General features: G+C 40.2%; 1 protein-coding gene across 4 annotated transcripts in view; it reads left to right on the top strand.

Annotated features, from left to right (window-relative positions):
• ZC3H8 (zinc finger CCCH-type containing 8) overlaps positions 1-17,026 on the top strand; it is a 46,734-nt gene that overhangs the window by 2,458 nt on the left and 27,250 nt on the right. The window contains exons 1-2 of one of the 4 annotated variants that reach the window (XM_066267677.1): positions 942-2,702; positions 6,891-6,987. The exons of 1 other annotated variant lie outside the window; for it this stretch is intronic. In XM_066267677.1, the coding sequence (XP_066123774.1) occupies positions 2,458-2,702; positions 6,891-6,987 (342 nt within the window). In that variant the 5' untranslated portion in view covers positions 942-2,457. Of the gene's footprint in view, positions 1-941; positions 2,703-6,890; positions 6,988-17,026 lie in introns of those variants that run through there. 2 more of the 4 variants (XM_066267676.1, XM_066267679.1) reach the window with 2 other exon arrangements.

Below are 17,026 nucleotides of genomic sequence, written 5' to 3'. Positions count from 1 at the left end.
CATATTAATAAATCTCCTCCTCTAATAAAACCCTTCAAAATTCATCCGGACTGGGTGTCTGTAAAGCCAGTATCCACGGCCACCGTTACAGCCGCCTGGCCCATGCAGGTTCGCATTGGATTCAGACAGTCGGTAAAGAAACAACGGAGCTGAAAACTGATGGGCCATCATCTTTAATCCTAGCTTGCACCCGGCGGGCAGGTAAAAACACACACTGGGCTCCAAAACCCACTCACATTCAGTGCTCACAAAGCCACAGACTTATCCGAGTTTCCTAGAATCAAAGGTTTCTAGCTCACCAGACTTTTTTTTTTTTTCTTTTTTTTTTTTTTCAGAGAGAGAGGGATAGACAGGGACGGACAGACAGGAACAGAGAGAGATGAGAAGCATCAATCATTAGTTTTTCGTTGTGCGTTGCAACACCTTAGTTGTTCATTGATTGCTTTCTCATATGTGCCTTGACCGCGAGCCTTCAGCAGACCAAGTAACCCCTTGCTGGAGCCAGCAACCTTGGGTTCAAGCTGGTGGGCTTTTTGCTCAAACCAGATGAGCCCGCGCTCAATCTGGCGACCTCGGGGTCTCGAACCTGGGTCCTCTGCATCCCAGTCCAATGCTCTATCCTCTGTGCCACCGTCTGGTCAGGCTCACCAGACTTATTGACCTCTGTTTCCCATCTCCTTCCTTCTCCCTGCACAAACTCTGCCCAAACTAGCTTCTCACTCAACACTCTGCCTTCTTGGCTGCTTCTCCTGGCCTCTTTCACGTGACCTTTCTCTGCTTTCTGCTCTCTAATGGTAATCTCAAGAACCAAGAGCACAAGCTCCCATTCTGCCCCCATTTTATAGTGTAGAAATCAAAACCTTTAATCCAATATACAAAATAGGGAAGTCTCTAATACAGGGGTCCCCAAACTACGGCCCACGGGCCGCATGCGGCCCCCGCTGCACACCCGGAAGGGGCACCTCTTTCATTGGTGGTCAGTGAGAGGAGCATAGTTCCCATTGAAATACTGGTCAGTTTGTTGATTTAAATTTACTTGTTCTCTATTTTAAATATTGTATTCGTTCCCATTTTGTTTTTTTACTTTAAAATAAGATATGTGTAGTGTGCATAGGGATTTGTTCATAGTATATGTGTATTGTGCATAGGGATTTGTTCATAGTTTTTTTATAGTCCGGCCCTCCCATGGTCTGAGGGACAGTGAACTGGCCCCCTGTGTAAAAAGTTTGGGGACCCCTACTCTAATACAAAGTCACTTATCTGAGGCATAATGGGATTGTACCACCTCACATCAAAAAGGGTGGGAAAGGCTTAGTCCTAAAACCAAGCCCCAGGCTACAAGGATCCTGCCTGCCCAGAGCCCACCCCCAACACACATTAACATCACCTGGGCAATGGCTTCCACGTGGGCAGCGCCATCTTTAACAAAGTGAGCATAATATATTTTATCTGCCCAACAGTGTCTCAACGTGAACCTGATGAAATGAGGAACAGTGCCTTTTAGAATCTGGGGTGCGGTACTTTATAACATGGGCACTTAGAATACGTTGTTGTGCAGACGAACATTAAGAGTAAGGAATGTAAATTTGTGATTCCCACATTGGGCAGCTGCCCCCTCAGAGAAAACCCTGATTACAAGTGCCATTTTTACAACTGGTTTGCGGAAAACAAAAAATTTGGTGTTGGTTCTGCCAAACTGGTACAAACCCTCCACTGCTTCAAAGCAGATCATGAAACTTCTCATTGTTATCTTGTTACCTGCTTATTTACTGTAAATGGTAAATGTTAATTATCCCATGCCCACTAAGTAAAAGGAGTTATCTATTTTGCCTTTTACCCAATTCTAATGATTTCGATGCTTTGCTTTCCCCCATTCCCCTAATCTACCACCACCAGTGGATTTCATGCACCTTCCTTATCTTACCTTTGAGTCTAAAGCATGAAGGGACTGGAAAACTGCCATTCTCCAGAGCCCATTTACACTCCTAGCTTCATCTCTTGCTGTGGAAATGACATCAATGCTGAGCTGAAATATGCCCTTTTCAAGACTTCCCAACCACAGGTTGTCTTTTATGTGAAACCTCTTAGTTCTTGGTACTTAAAAATGAACTTTATGCCCAAGAGGTGTGTTTAATCCCGTTAGGTAACAACACTCTACCGTTCACATAAACTACCCGCATCTGTTTCCTCAACTAGAAAATATGGAATAGCACCTGCAGTAGTATCCTGGGCTCTTGTGGGCATTAGGTGGGCTGAATATGAAACATGCCTGGTGTCCAGCTAGCGCTCAAATCAGTGTTAGTTGCTGCCAGCACTTCTTAGAAACATTGGATTTCTGATCCAAAGCCGAATGCTAAGGATCAAGCCTAAAAGCTGAAGTAAGTATTTGAGATAACAGGCTGCAAACAGCACCAAGAAGCATAAATTTATGCGGTATCCGCGCGGAGGCGCGGGGAAATGGGAAAGCGCGTGCGCAGTGGGGAGACAAGCGTGTGCGCAGAGGGGGCAAGCGACGCATGCGCAGGCGGCCTGCGTGGCTCCGGGTTCCTCCCTTTTCAGCTCCCTGGTTGGCCGTTGTCCTTAGGCAGCTGGGGAGCTCTGGACTCCAGGATGGACTTTGAGAATCTTTTCTCCAAACCTCCCAACCCGGCCCTAGGCAGGAAACCTGCCACGGACTCCGACGCCACAGACTCCGATGACAGGTGATGCCCCGTGTTTTCTTGCTCTGAGAGCCGGGGCCCCAGCGGGTTCCGCCCCCCGGCACCTTTAGGAGGCCGCCGGCTGCGTCGGGGCTGCAGGTCGCTGGGGGCGATGGTGCGGATTGGGCACGCGGTTAGACGCCGGAGGTGCGGGGTCTGGGCAGGGCCAGGGGTCGCAGGGATGCTCCCATTCCTCAAGAACCGTCTTTGTCCCTATAGAACATGTGAGCTCCTGGAATACAGAGGTCATCTGTCATTTCTCACTGACACGTGCTAGGCACTTTTCTGTAAAAACTGCGAATCCATGAGTTCACCAGGAGATGAAGGATAGGGAGTGAATAGTCTGCTTTTAGACTGGTAATTAGCATCAAAAGGCCCTAAAAACCATCAGAAAGCAGCAAACATCATTTGGGTATATTTCCTTTATGTTGAAAAGGGAACTGAGGCCGCTGGCCGAAGGGCACTAATTTATTCATCTCATTCTTGGAGACCTGAATAATGTATATAGTTTATTTACATTCAGATATTCATTAACTCTTCTCCCTGTGACTTTGAAATGCTAAAAACTCATCTTTCTTCTAAACCTGCGTATTTGCCCCAGTTTCCCTATTCCTTTATTTCTCTCATCCGTGATAAATCTTGTTCTGGTTGACTTATCTCAGTATTACTCAAGGCTGTGCATTTCTCTCTGTCTCACATCCCTTAAATGGAACTATTGCTTTAATTCAGACTACCATCAAGAGCTTCGCTATAGTGCTTTACACAAAATGTCATTTAATTTTTACAACCTTTAAAAGAAGATATCCTCATTTTTGTAGATGAGAAAGTTGGTGCACAGAGATAATAACTTGCCAAGATTCACAGTGTAAGTGACAAAACTAGGATTAAATTACTTAGTCTTACCCTAGGATCCATGATGTATTCTCCATGCTTCTGAGGCATGACTAAAATAAGACTTGTAAAGCTTAAAAAGAGACAAAGATACTAATTACTTGCATATCATCTACAAAGAAAAAGAAGTGGAATCGATTAAACTATTAAAATACTTAAGAAATCAGTATGGTGAATCACTACAGAAGAGACAGCAACATGTAAAAAAACAATAATAGCCAATAGTTTGAAAATTTTACTGAACTACTTTTATGTTGTTCTTGTATGACACTTAGATTTTGCCAAAATGTCAGGGAAGAATGTTATTGCATAATGGTTATGGTGAGCATCTGTGAACTGTTATTTTTATCCTCTGCCTATCTCTCTCTTTAAAATTCTAGTATCTCTAGTATGCAGATATTTTACCTACTATTTGTTGTCTTTTGACTTTGCCTATGATGTTATTTTCAATGCATTGAAGTTTTTGTTTGTTTTAAATGCAGTCATATGAGTCAATCTTATATGGTTTCTGGAACTTTTTTCCTAGTAATTTTATTATGGAACTACTCACTTATTGAGCACCTGTATATTAGAGACATTAGTCTAGGCCCTGGGAGTATAGCAATAAATTAAAGAGATTTTAAAAATCTCATACTCGGACAATATGTAAATAAACAACAGGTCCTTAAGTAATGTCATTTCATTCAGCATCATTTTGTTTTAACCTTGATGGGATGCATTGGAACCTAACTCCTTGTGTTTATCAGTTAGCCTGTAGTAAAATTGTTTTTTTTATACACTTCACTGCAGTTCCAAGAATCTATGGATGATGTTAAGTGAGGACGTACAGTATGGTAAGTTAGGTGATAATCAATGCCATAGAGAAAATAAAAGAAGGGTGGTTGGATAAGAAGGGAGGATGGGATAGTGGGGAGGATGTAGATATTTTAAAGACAGTAATTAAACAAAGTCTTACTAATAACATTGGAAAGTAATATTTAAGTAGGTACCTGAAGGAGGTGAGGGAGCTTTGATATGTAGCAGGAAAGTGTTCCATATAAAGGTCCTGAGGTGCAGTAACCTTAATGTCATTGGGTGGTGGGAGCAAAGTAGCCAGAATGACAACTGGAATAGAGTAAGAATAGTCAGACTTGAGTGGTGTTGGGTAGGGTGGGAGAAGTTGGATCATGTAGGGATTTGTAGGTGTAATAAAGACTGGCTTCTACCCTGAATAAGGTGAGAAACCATTGGAAGGTTTTCAGCAGAGAGTGACAGTTTAGCTGGGTCATTCTGTTTGTGTTGAAAGTAGAATGTGGGGAGGAAAGAGTAGCTTTCATCATAGTATAAATATTAGTGGCAAGAAGTGGTCAAGTATGGATAAATTTTGAAGATAAACTGGATGTCCTCATGGATTGGATGGGGAATATGAGAAGAGTCAAGGTCAACTGCAGGGGTTTTGGTCAATATCATTAGAAGGTTGGAGTTGCAGTTTAAGATTAGATCAAAGTTCAATTTTAGATAGATTAAGGTTATGTCTAGTAGATACTGGGTGGATATGGTGAATAGAGAGTTGGCTCTGTCTGCCTGAGGTCCAATCTGACCTCCATTTACTAGGTCTGTGACAAGTTACATAAACTTTCCGTAATTCTGTTTTCTCGTGTGTAAAACAGTGTTTTAAACAGTAGTATGTATGTCATAGGGTTGAGATATATGTAATGTGTATGGTACAGTACTTGGCACAGAGTAATCATAATGCAAGTGTTAGCTGTTGCTGTAACTGCTGTTGTCATCATTATTTTGCCCAAAGATAGATTACTTCCTGCTCCCCATGATTTATTACTGAAAACCAGAGCAATGAAGATCCACAGTATTTGGTCTATTAGCTCTTGCAATGTAGCTTATTTAGAAGGCCCAAAACTTGGTACCTTATCTGATGGGTATAACTCTGAAGCTCTGACTGGAGACAGATTAGTGGTAAACTGTTGGAATGGATGGAACTGTGAAACCTGAACTCCTCCTGTAACTTGGAAAGAAGCACAAGGCCATTATTCACATTCATATATTTTGTTTTGAGTAGATGCACATTGTTTGGTCCTTGCCGTTATCTGGCGTGTAGCACATATCTTTACCTTTAAGTGGTCACTATTTTCTGAAACAAGATGTGTTCAGTGACCCCATATTTAGAGCATCAACCGTTATTTAGGTTTACCTATAAATTTCATTGGCTTCTTTGCTCACCAGTTTTTTGCATTTCCCTTTTTTATATTTTTTTGGATTCACTTTTAGTTTTGCTAGAATATCCTCAGGTAATTGTCTCAGACAGTATGTGCATGTTCAATTTCTCAGTGTGGAAAAACTTATCTTTTTCATCTTCCCACTTGAATATAAGTCTGGGGCTTTCCTGACCTGGGAAGATCCATGCATTCTACCCAAAAGACTGTTCTCCCTTCATCCCTCTTTGTTTGCTAACTCTTTTTTTTTTTTTTTTATGAGACACAGAATCAGAGAGAGGTATAGATAGGGACAGACAGGAACAGAGAGAGATGAGAAGCATCAATTATTCGTTTTTCGTTGCAACACCTTAGTTGTTCATTGATTGCTTTCTCATATGTGCCTTGACCGTGGGGCTACAGCAGACCGAGTAACCCCTTGCTCAAGCCAGCGACCTTGGGTCCTAGCTGGTGAGCTTTGCTCAAACCAGATGAGCCCGCGCTCAAGCTGGCAACCTCGGGGTCTCGAACCTGGGTCCTCGGCATCCCAGTCCGGCACTCTATCCACTGCGCCACCGCCTGGTCAGGCTGTTTGCTAACTCTTGCATGTCTTCTAGGTTCAGAAAACCTCTGTCCCCCAAATCGAGATTGTGTTCTTCATATAAATACCTGTACTTATCATACCATGTTGAAGTTGCTTTTCTTCTTTCTCCCAAACAGAAAGTTCTCAGAAGGCAGGGACAAGGTCTGTTTTGTCCATTATTATATCCTAGGATTTAAAGCCCTTAGCCTGGTATATTGTAGATACTCAGTATTTGTTGAGTGAATGGAATGATGAATAAATGGGTATATTACAAAGATGTTACTACTTGAGCATCAAGGTTATATAATCTAAAATTTCAGCTTTACTTTCTACTCATAAACATGTTGCCATTTGCTGCTCATCATAATTTGTACAATATTTCTCTAGAGTATTTGGAGTAGAGTTTTAATTAGGAATTACTCTGAGGGCAAATTGAAGATAAGCCAAAGCTGTGGGTTTTAATGCTGTGGTATGGACCCTTTTCAGGTTGAAAAAATCCTCTTGTGTTATTTGATATTTTTGCTACAGAATCGATGATGAAATAGATGATACAGAAGTTGAAGAAACACAAGAAGAGAAAATAAAATGGGAAGTAAAACTGGAATGTGAGCATATTCCCAAAAAAGTAAGATTAAGTTGGCATGTTGGGAAAACAGGCATGATACAAGGAATTTTTTAGGGATCCTGTTTGTCTCAATTTAGTTAGCATTAAAGACCAAGTTACTTATATCAGACCTGGTTATACTTTTGAAAAAGTTATCATTTAAGGACTTTGTCATTTAACACCAACCATTTTTTAATACATTGCTTTTATTTTTGTTTTTCCTATTTTTGAAATGGGTTGTGAAATGTTTCAAAAACCTCTTTTCAAATTAGATAAAAATTTTAAGGGTCTTGATTTGCTAACTTGGCTAACCGTAGTGACTTACCATATTCCCCATGTATAAGATGCACCATTTTTTCAAAAAATTTGGGGTCTAAAAACTGGGTGCGTCTTAAACAGTGGTAGTAGATTTTTTTACTTGCATTTCCCACTTTTTCACACTTGTTACTGGTATATTATGGTAGGTTATGTTTTGCCACCTTCTGCCCAGAAATGGCTCAGAAAAGATTTTCATACAGTGCTGAGTTCAAGTTTAAAGTGATCCAGTTTGCAAAGGTGAATGGAAATCGTGCTGCTACACATAAGTTTGGACCTCTTCCAACTGGGAAATCAATTCGAGACTGGCTACGGGAAGAAGAAACCCTACTGAAAGCACCATGTCAGAAGAAGTCCATGAGAGGCAAGTCAGCAAAATGGCCTTATTTAGAGAGGGAATTGAAGATACGGATTGAAGAGCAAAGGGCAATTAAAATTCTTCCTGTGTCCTCAAAGATGGTTCAGCATGAAGCAAGAAGAATTGCTGATGAAAAAGAAGTTACTGATTTCAAAGGAGGACACAATTGGTGCTTCAGGTTCATGAAACAGAATGGATTAAGTATGTGTACACACACCAGACTTGCCCAAAAGATGCCTGAAAGCTGTGAGCAGAAGGTCCTTGAATTTCATTGTTTTGTCATTTGATGTCAGAAGATGCATTAGTTTGAGTTGGGATGGATTGCAAATATGGATGAAGTCCCCCTTCAATTTGATGTCCCAAGTAACAGAACTATTGATAAGAAGGGGTGAAAACTGTAACTGTGAAGACAAGTGGACATGAAAAGAGCCATTATACAGCTGTTCTAGCTTGTTGTGCTGATAGAACCAAGCTGCCTCCTTTGCTGATTTTCAAATGCAAAACAATTCCAAAAGACATTCCTCGAGGAGTGATTGTCCACATTCATGACAAGAGTTGGATGGATCAGAATGGGATGAAGGTCTGGTTTGAGAAAGTTTGGAGAAGGAGACCAGGTGGGCTCTTACACAGACCTGCCCTGTTGGTATTTGGTCAGTTCAGGACACACATAACAAAAAACACAAAGAAGATTGCTGCAGAGCAGAAAGCAAAACTTGCTGTCATACCTGGAGGCTTGACGTACCAGTTCCAACCATTTGATGTCAGCATTAACAAACCCTTCAAAGCTGCCATGAGAGATTAATGGAACCAATGGATGGTTTTCTGGGGACAATTTGACACCAGCAGGAAGAGTGAAGAAACCAACTATAAGAGAAGTTTGTATCTGGGTGAAAAGATCCTGGGATAATATCAAGATTGAGACCATTGTCAAGTCATTTAAGAAGTGTGGCATTTCAAATGCCATAGATGGAACTGAGGATGAGTCAATATATAAAGACAGTGATGAGGAGTTGTATGAATTTTATGATAAATAAAACTTGAGTTCAGTAACTATGTAATACTTTTTTTTTTATTCAAATTTTGAGCCCCCAAATTAAGGTGTGTCTTACATGTGGGGAAATACCGTAAAGCTTAAAGCATGTATTAGTTTGCTAGGACTGCTATAACAAAATACCACAAACTGGGTAACTTAAGAAGTAGAAATTTATGGTCTCATGGTTCTGGAGCCTAGAAGTCTGAGATCAAGGTGTTGGCAGGGTTGGTTCCTTCTGAGGGCTGTGTAAGGAAATCTGTTTCAGGCCTTTCTCATAAGTTCTGATGGTTTGCTAGCATCTTTGGTGTTCCCTGGCTTGGCTTCCAGAAGCATCACCTTGATCTTTACCTACATGTTTGAATAGTGTTCTTCCTGTGTACATGTCTGTGTCTGAATTTCCCCTTTTCATAAAGATATTGGTCTTATAAGATTAGAGCCCACCCTAATACCTTATTATACCTTATTAAGTTAGTTACACATACAATGGCTCTGTTTCCAAACAAAGTCACATTCTAAGATACTGAAGTTAGGACTTCAACTTGAGAGTTGGGGAGGACATTCTTTTTTTTTTTTTAATTATTTTTATTTATTTTATTTTATTTTTTTACAGAGACAGAGAGAGAGTCAGAGTGGAGGATAGACAGGGACAGACAGACAGGAACGGAGAGATGAGAAGCATCGATCATTAGTTTTTCGTTGCGCATTGCGACACCTTAGTTGTTTGATTGCTTTCTCATATGTGCCTTGACCATAGGCCTTCAGCAGACCGAGTAACCCCTTGCTTGAGCCAGCGACCTTGGGTCCAACCTGGAGAATTTTCACTCAAACCAGATGAGCCCACGCTCAAGCTGGCGACCTTGGGGTCTCGAACCTGGGTCTTCTGTATCCCAGTTTGACGCTCTATCCACTGCGCCACCACCTGGTCAGGCTGGGGAGGACATTCTTAACCCATAACAAAGCCAGTTTCTGCTCCTCTCTTGCCTCTTTTTCTGTTCTTTTTATTTTTAATTATGAATTTTAACACGCTACAAAAGAATGGGTTTTAACTGGCAGCGAGACTAACGACACAAATAGGCTTTACTATGATACTCTTCTTAGCTTTGTGAAAGTATATAAGACAGAAAATACAGCAGGTACAGCATCGTCAGCTCCTCAGAAAGCCTCTCAGCTGCCCAAGTATATGACATCTTTTGCCCTTTGGGGCATGTTTGGCTGCTATGGATGAGAGCCAAAATCGACAGGGAAAAACCACAAATTATTTCTACTATTTTAGTCATTTGGGCCCCAGTCCTGCATGCCCATTTAAAGTCCCCTAATCCAGTGGTCCCCAACCTTTTTTGGGCCACAGACTGGTTTAATGTCAGGAAATATTTTCATGGACCGGCCTTTAGGGTGGGATGGATAAATGTATCACGTGACCGAGACAAGCGTCAAGAGTGAATCTTAGACAGATGTAACAGAGGGAATCTGGTCATTTTTTAAAAATAAAACATCGTTCAGACTTAAATATAAATAAAACGGAAATAATATAAGTTATTTATTCTTTCTCTGCGGATGAGTACCAAATGGCCCACGGGCCGATACTGGTCCGTGGCCCAGGGGTTGGGGACCACTGCCCTAATCCATATATAACCCCATACAGGAGATAGGGAAGTAAAACCTTCTAGGATTATCTAAGAAACAATACCATAAGAAGATGGACTCCTTGATTATTCCTAAGGAGGTTTGCTTTAGCCCAGGCCCTTTACTCACATGCATGTAGAATGTGAATGTATCACAGCTAATTGAAAAGAGAACACCCAGATCAGCACATTGGAAGTCAAGAAGAATCATTACCATCAGAGCCTCTGGTCCATACCCTTTGTTTCTTCCTAGAGATAAAAGTACAGTTCAACTTGTGTATTAATCACTTCCTTGTTCTTTAGTTTTACAAAGGCTATCATCCATAAGAATAGTTTTTTCTTGCCCATTTTTGCACTTTATAGAAATAGAATAGTGCTGTGCATGTTCTTTTTCTTAACGTTATATTTGTAAGATTCATAGATTGGATGGTGTATATTTGTTTGTTTATATTCCATTATTTGAACATAGTAGATTCTATTGTTGGTAGACTTTTGGTCTGATTACCATTTTTGGAAGTTATGGGCAACTGCTACATTCCCACTTGTATCCTGCTACACGTGTGCAGTGTCCCCCTTACCCACAATTTTGCTTTCTTTGGCTTCAGTTAGCCCCCATCAGTTATGGCCTGAAAATATTAAATGGAAAATTCCAGAAAGAAACAATTCATAAGTTTTAAATTGCACACTGTTCTAAGTAGAGTGATGAACTCTTATGCCATCCCGCTCCATTCCATCTGGGATGTGAAGTGTCTGTTTGTCCAGCCTGTGCACATTGTAGACACATCCTGCCCGTTGATCACTTGGTAGCCATTTTGGTTATCAGACCAATTGTTGTGATATCACAGTGCTTGTGTTCAAGTGATGCTTATTTTACTTAATAATGGCCCCAAAGTGCAAATGTAGTGATGCTGGCAATTCAGACATGCCAAAGAGAAACTGAAAGGTGCTTCCTCAGTGAAAAGGTGTGAGTACAGTACAATAAACTATTTTAAGAGAAAGATCACATTCACATAACTTTTTTTTTTTTTTTTTTTTGTATTTTTCTGAAGCTGGAAACAGGGATAGACAGTCAGACAGACTCCCGCATGCGCCCGACTGGGATCCACCCGGCATGCCCACCAGGGGGTGACGCTCTGCCCACCAGGGGGCGATGCTCTGCCCTTCTGGGGCATCGCTCTGTCGCGACCAGAGCCACTCCAGCGCCAGCGCCTGAGGCAGAGGCCAAGGAGCCATCCCCAGCCCCCGGGCCATCTTTGCTCCAATGGAGCCTCGCTGCGGGAGGGGAAGAGAGAGACAGAGAGGAAGGAGAGGGGGAGAGGTGGAGAAGCAGATGGGCGCTTCTCCTGTGTGCCCTGGCCAGGAATCAAACCCGGGACTTCTGCACGCCAGGCTGACGCTCTACCACTGAGCCAACCGGCCAGGGCCCACATAACTTTTATTATAGCAAGTATGTTAGAATTGTTCTATTTTATTAATTATTGTCATTCATCTTTTACTGTGCCTGGTTTACAACTTAAACTCTATCGCCTGACCAGGTAGTGGTGCAGTGGATAGAGCATCGGACTGGGATGCAGAGGTCCCAGGTTCAAATTACTGAGTCACCGACTTGAGCACGGACTTACCAGCTTGAGCATGCAGAGTGGCTTGCTTGAATGTGGGATCATAGACATGACCTATAGACATGCTGGCTTGAGCCCAAAGGTCACTGGCTTGAAGCCCAAGGTCGCTGGCTTGAGCCCGGGGTCACTCGCTCTGCTGGAGAGCCCCCCCTCCCCCCATCAAGGTACATATGAGAAAGCAGTCAATGAACAACTAAGGTGCTGCAACGAAGAATTGATGCTTCTCATCTTTCTCCCTTTCTGTCTGTTTGTCCCTGTGTGTCCTCTCTCTGTCTCTGTCATACACACACACAAAAAACACTTTATTATTAGCTATGTGTTTATAGGAAAAAACTATATAGTGTGTGTGTGTGTGTGTATATATATATATATATAAAATTTGATACCATTGCAGTTTCAGGCATCCAATGGGGGTCTTGGAACAGCTAAGTGGGGACAACTATTCTGCATTTACCTAGGAGTGGAACTTCTTATGCTTCATGTCCCATCATTGGAATGGTAGTGATGGAGTTATTTATATCATACTGCTCAAGGTCATCGCTGAGGTCTGATTTTTCACACATCTGCCTCCTGAGGGGGTATGCACAGTTAGTCACTGCTTCAGATACTGGCATGCTGGAAGCTTGTCAAAAAGTGATGTGAATTTTTGAAAAACTGAATTTCAAAAATTTCAACCTCCAGCATAAATGGATTAAGCATCTTTAGCTTTACCATAATGGCAACCTGTCTTCCACAGTGGTTCTGAGTTTTATTTCCAAATGCGGTGTTTGAAGGGCTGTATTTCTACTACTCCACACTTGATATTGTTACCCTTCTAACTTTTGCCATCTGGTGAATTTAGTTTGTATTTTCTTGAATATTGCTCAGATGGAGCATCTTAGCATATGTTTGCACATTTGGATTTCTTTTGTGTGTGTGTTCACAAGTTCAAGTCTTTTTGTCCTTTTGGTTTGTCTGTGATTGTTTTTATCTTCATTTAGAGTTCTTTGTTGTGGATATAAAGGGGTTTTCCCCTTCATTGTGGATTATGTGTTGCAAATATGTGCTCATTTTGTGGCTTGCTTTATATATTCAAGGGTTTTTTTAATGAGATCATAATTTTAATGTATTAATCTTTTCCTTTAGAGTTAATGCTTTATATGTATTATTTAAATATCCTGAGGTAAAAGTACTTTCTTACAGTCTTTATTGTTTTACTTTTCATGTTTAAGTTTATAAATCACCCAGGATTGATTTTTGTGTATTCTATGAGGTAGGGGAAACAACATACTTTGTTTTACTTTTCTTTCTTCTTGTCATACCCAGTTGTTCTGGCATCAGTGATTTGGGAGGAAGGACTGTTTTTCTCCTCATAGGTCTGCAGTGTCATTGTTGTCAAAATCAAGTGTTCATGTTCAGATGGATCTGTGTATAGGCTATTTTCTTCCACTGGTTTATTTGTAATGAGTTTGGATATCAGGTACGCAATTTGCCATGTTCCACAGAAAAAACCTGGTAGAAATTTTACTGGGAATGCATTGGATCTGTAGATCATTTAGGGCATTTAGGGGAGAATGGACATCTTCAGAACATTGAGTTTTCCAACCTTAGGTTCTCTTTAATTTCTCTCAACAGTGTTTAGTATTATTTTTTAAATTGGTTTTAGAGAGCGAGAGAGAAAGAAATTTGTTGTCCCACTTATTTATGGATTCATTGGTTGATTCTTGTATGTGCCTTAACCAGGGATTCTTGTGAAAGGCTTTTTTTTTTTTTTTTTTTTTTTTTTTTTTTTTTTTTTTTTTTTTTTTTTTTAGAGAGGAGAGAGAGACAGAGAGGGAGGGAGAGAGGAGAGAGAGACAGAGAGAAGGGGGGAGGAGCTGGAAGCATCAACTCCCATATGTGCCTTGGCCAGGCAAGCCCAGGGTTTTGAACCGGCGACCTCAGCATTTCCAGGTCGACACTTTATCCACTGCGCCACCACAGGTCAGGCAACCAGGGATTCTTGTATGTGGCACAACCTTGGTGTATTGAGATGATGCTCTAATCAACAGAGCTACCCAGCCAGGGCCTCTCAACAGTGTTTTATAATACTGTACCTTGGCAGATGTCTTCCATCTCATACCCCTTTTCTTAGATTTATTGCTAGGTGTTTGGTGAGGCTATTGCCAATCACATCTTTTTTTATGTTGGTTTCTCATTTGGCTGGCATATATAGTAATGCATGGGATTAAACTCTTTAGTTCTTATTATATTAATCTTTCTGGAAATATCTTGAATTTATCCTAATAAATCAAATCAAATTTAAGGTTATTGCTCTATTTTCTTCTATCCAGTGTTGCTAATGTGAAGTGTTGCCAATCTGATTCTAGTTCCATTGTAAGTATCCTGCTCTCTCTAGAAACTTGTAGGTTCTTCTCTTTATTTTTTGGTGTTCCTAAAAATTGTGAATTTTTTTTCATTTAATATGCTTAGTAGTTGGTGAGACTATTCACTCATACCCTTTATATATGAGGCATATCTTGTCTTGCATTTATTGTCTTTTATATTCTAAGAAATTTCCTCTAGTTCTCTTTATCTTTATTTCATAAATCATAATTTAACTTTTCAATATTTATTTATTGTTCTGTTTTGTTGCTGCATTCTAGCATTTTAAAAAATATAATACCATCTTGAATAGTTTTGTGTATTTATTTTTTATTCTTAAGTCCTTTTTTCCCCTTGAATCATATTTGAGTATTCTGGATCAGTTTTCTCCTTTTTCTGCCTTATTGTCTTATTTTCTGCATTAGGAGTCAGTAAACATTTTATGTTAAAGACAAAACAGCAAGTATTTTAGGCTTTGCAGGCCAAGAGCAAAACTGATGCTATAACATATGGTACCAATATAATGATAAAGATAAAGCAAATTTCCGCAACTTTTTTTATCAACGTAAGTCAACATAATAATAATAATTGAGTTTTTGTAATACAGATTCACTAGTGAGAAAATGAGATTCTTCTTTTTGGAATAATTTTTTGCTTAATTGGAATTTGGAGTTAGTGCTCCTATCAAACTTGATTGTAAAGATTTTTCTGTTAATACTGATCTGTAATTAGATTCTGTACCTTTCCATCTTTGAAGATGTCTTTTCACCACAGACAGGTGCTGCCAGTCTACAGCATGGTTTTCACTGGGCATTTTTATTGCTTGGGTGGCATTTGTAGAACTTTATTAGATGCTTTTCTTCAAGTTTGTCTTTTAGCATGGTGTTACATTGAAGGTTAATCACGCTGTTTTAAGGTTAGCTGATAACTTTTCAGCTGCACAGTTAAATGGATTTTGAAATGCAATTTTTCTTTTCATTTGCATTTAAAAGTTTGAAAAACACTGACAGTAGAAAGTAGTTTGAGCCTGGAAAACATACCTGCTGCAAATTAGTGTGAATGCCCTGGCCGGGTAGCTCAATTAGAGTGTCATCCCAACATGCCAAAGTTGGGGTTTGATCCCCAGTCAGGGCACAAACAAGAAATCAACCAATGAATGAATAAAGTGAAACAGATTTCTCTCTCTCCCCCCTCCATTCTTCTCCCCTCCCACTTTCCCTTCCTTTCTCTCTCAGTAAAAAAAAAAAAAATTGTGTAGAGATAGACATCTTGCTTCTTGTTTTATCTTTAGAGCCCAGTGATACTGAGCAGTATCAATAATATCTTGTCAACTCATCAAGAGCCAAGGAAAGCCACTTGATAGCATTTGTCTTATTTTTTTATTTGTTTGTGGAAGTTTCTCCCAGTTTCCTCATGTCTGTGAGCAGCTGTTCTTTCCAAAAGGCCGGTTATCTTTAATAACTTTGTTTTCTCTGGCCACTTTCTCAACCACTGTAATCAAACAGGATTTCATTAATGCACCCTCAGCTTTTTTTGATGGCCAACAAGTGACCCATTCGGAAACTTACTTTGATTATAATCTCATTTTTGCATTTTATTTTTGTGAAGAAAGAATTCTTGTGATATTTTTGTTACAAATTTTTTAATTTTTCTAACTATTGAGTTGGGACTATTGTGATGAATTTTTGATACTTTAATGTTGGCATATATGGTGGGGGTTTTTTAATTTTTTTTTTTCTTTACAGGGACAGAGAGAGAGGGATAGATAGGGACAGACAGGAACGGAGAGAGATGAGAAGCATCAATTATCAGTTTTTCGTTGCGACACCTTAGTTGTTCATTGATTGCTTTCTCATATGTGCCTTGACCGCGGGCCTTCAGCAGACTGAGTAACCCCTTGCTTGAGCCAGCGACCTTGGGTCTAAGCTGGTGAGCATTTTTTTTATTTTGCTCAAGCCAGATGAGCCCATGCTCAAGCTGGCGACCTCGGGGTCTCGAACCTGGGTCTTTGGCATCCCAGTCCAACGCTCTATCCACTGCGCCACCACCTGGTCAGGCATATATGGTGTTCTTTAAGCATTGAAGTATTGTTACATAATCACCACAATGTTTTGCCATCTAATTGGACAATAAAGTATAGGGGTCATTGGGTTACGATAACAGTTCTGTTCCTATGACAATGATGTAACCCGAATTTTGATGTAAGTTGAAACACACCCTAGCCTAAGTCACTTACCTATTCTAACACAGTTGTAAAATCATAATCTAGAACATAAAAACACAACTAAGCCACAGAAAAAGGAAAGTACATAAATATACTGTACTGTACACTATACTGTAGTAACAGGAAAAAATGTCAAAAAATGAGTGTGAAAAAAATTCTTACCTTTATCCCTGTGGTTGGCTTGCACACTGGAAGAGACATTGCAAGGTGGGAGAGAGTGACCTATAGGGAAGAGGAAGCTGGAGAGGCAATAGAACCTGCAGAAGAAGGTGCTGGAGATACTAGGTTATAGGGACTGATCCCTAGGATACGTGTTACTGCATATTCTTCTGCTTCAGATAACCAGACTAGTTCGTCCAAGTAGTCCATAAGTACAATGCTAACAACGTAAGCCAAAACACTCACATCTCAATTTTTTAAGTTTTTATGGGAGTTACCATCATAAATGTGAAATGTCTTGTGTTGAGACTGCCATAAACCCAAGGACTTACTGTAATCCACACTTCACTTTGCCTTAAATACATGTCATTCAAAGTTCACTTTTCA

The sequence above is a fragment of the Saccopteryx bilineata genome, chromosome 3, assembly GCF_036850765.1.
Source record: "Saccopteryx bilineata isolate mSacBil1 chromosome 3, mSacBil1_pri_phased_curated, whole genome shotgun sequence".
Taxonomy (NCBI): Eukaryota; Metazoa; Chordata; class Mammalia; order Chiroptera; family Emballonuridae; genus Saccopteryx; species Saccopteryx bilineata.
The sequence above is the reverse complement of the archived record's forward strand: the minus strand, read 5'-3'. Positions and strand labels throughout refer to the sequence as shown.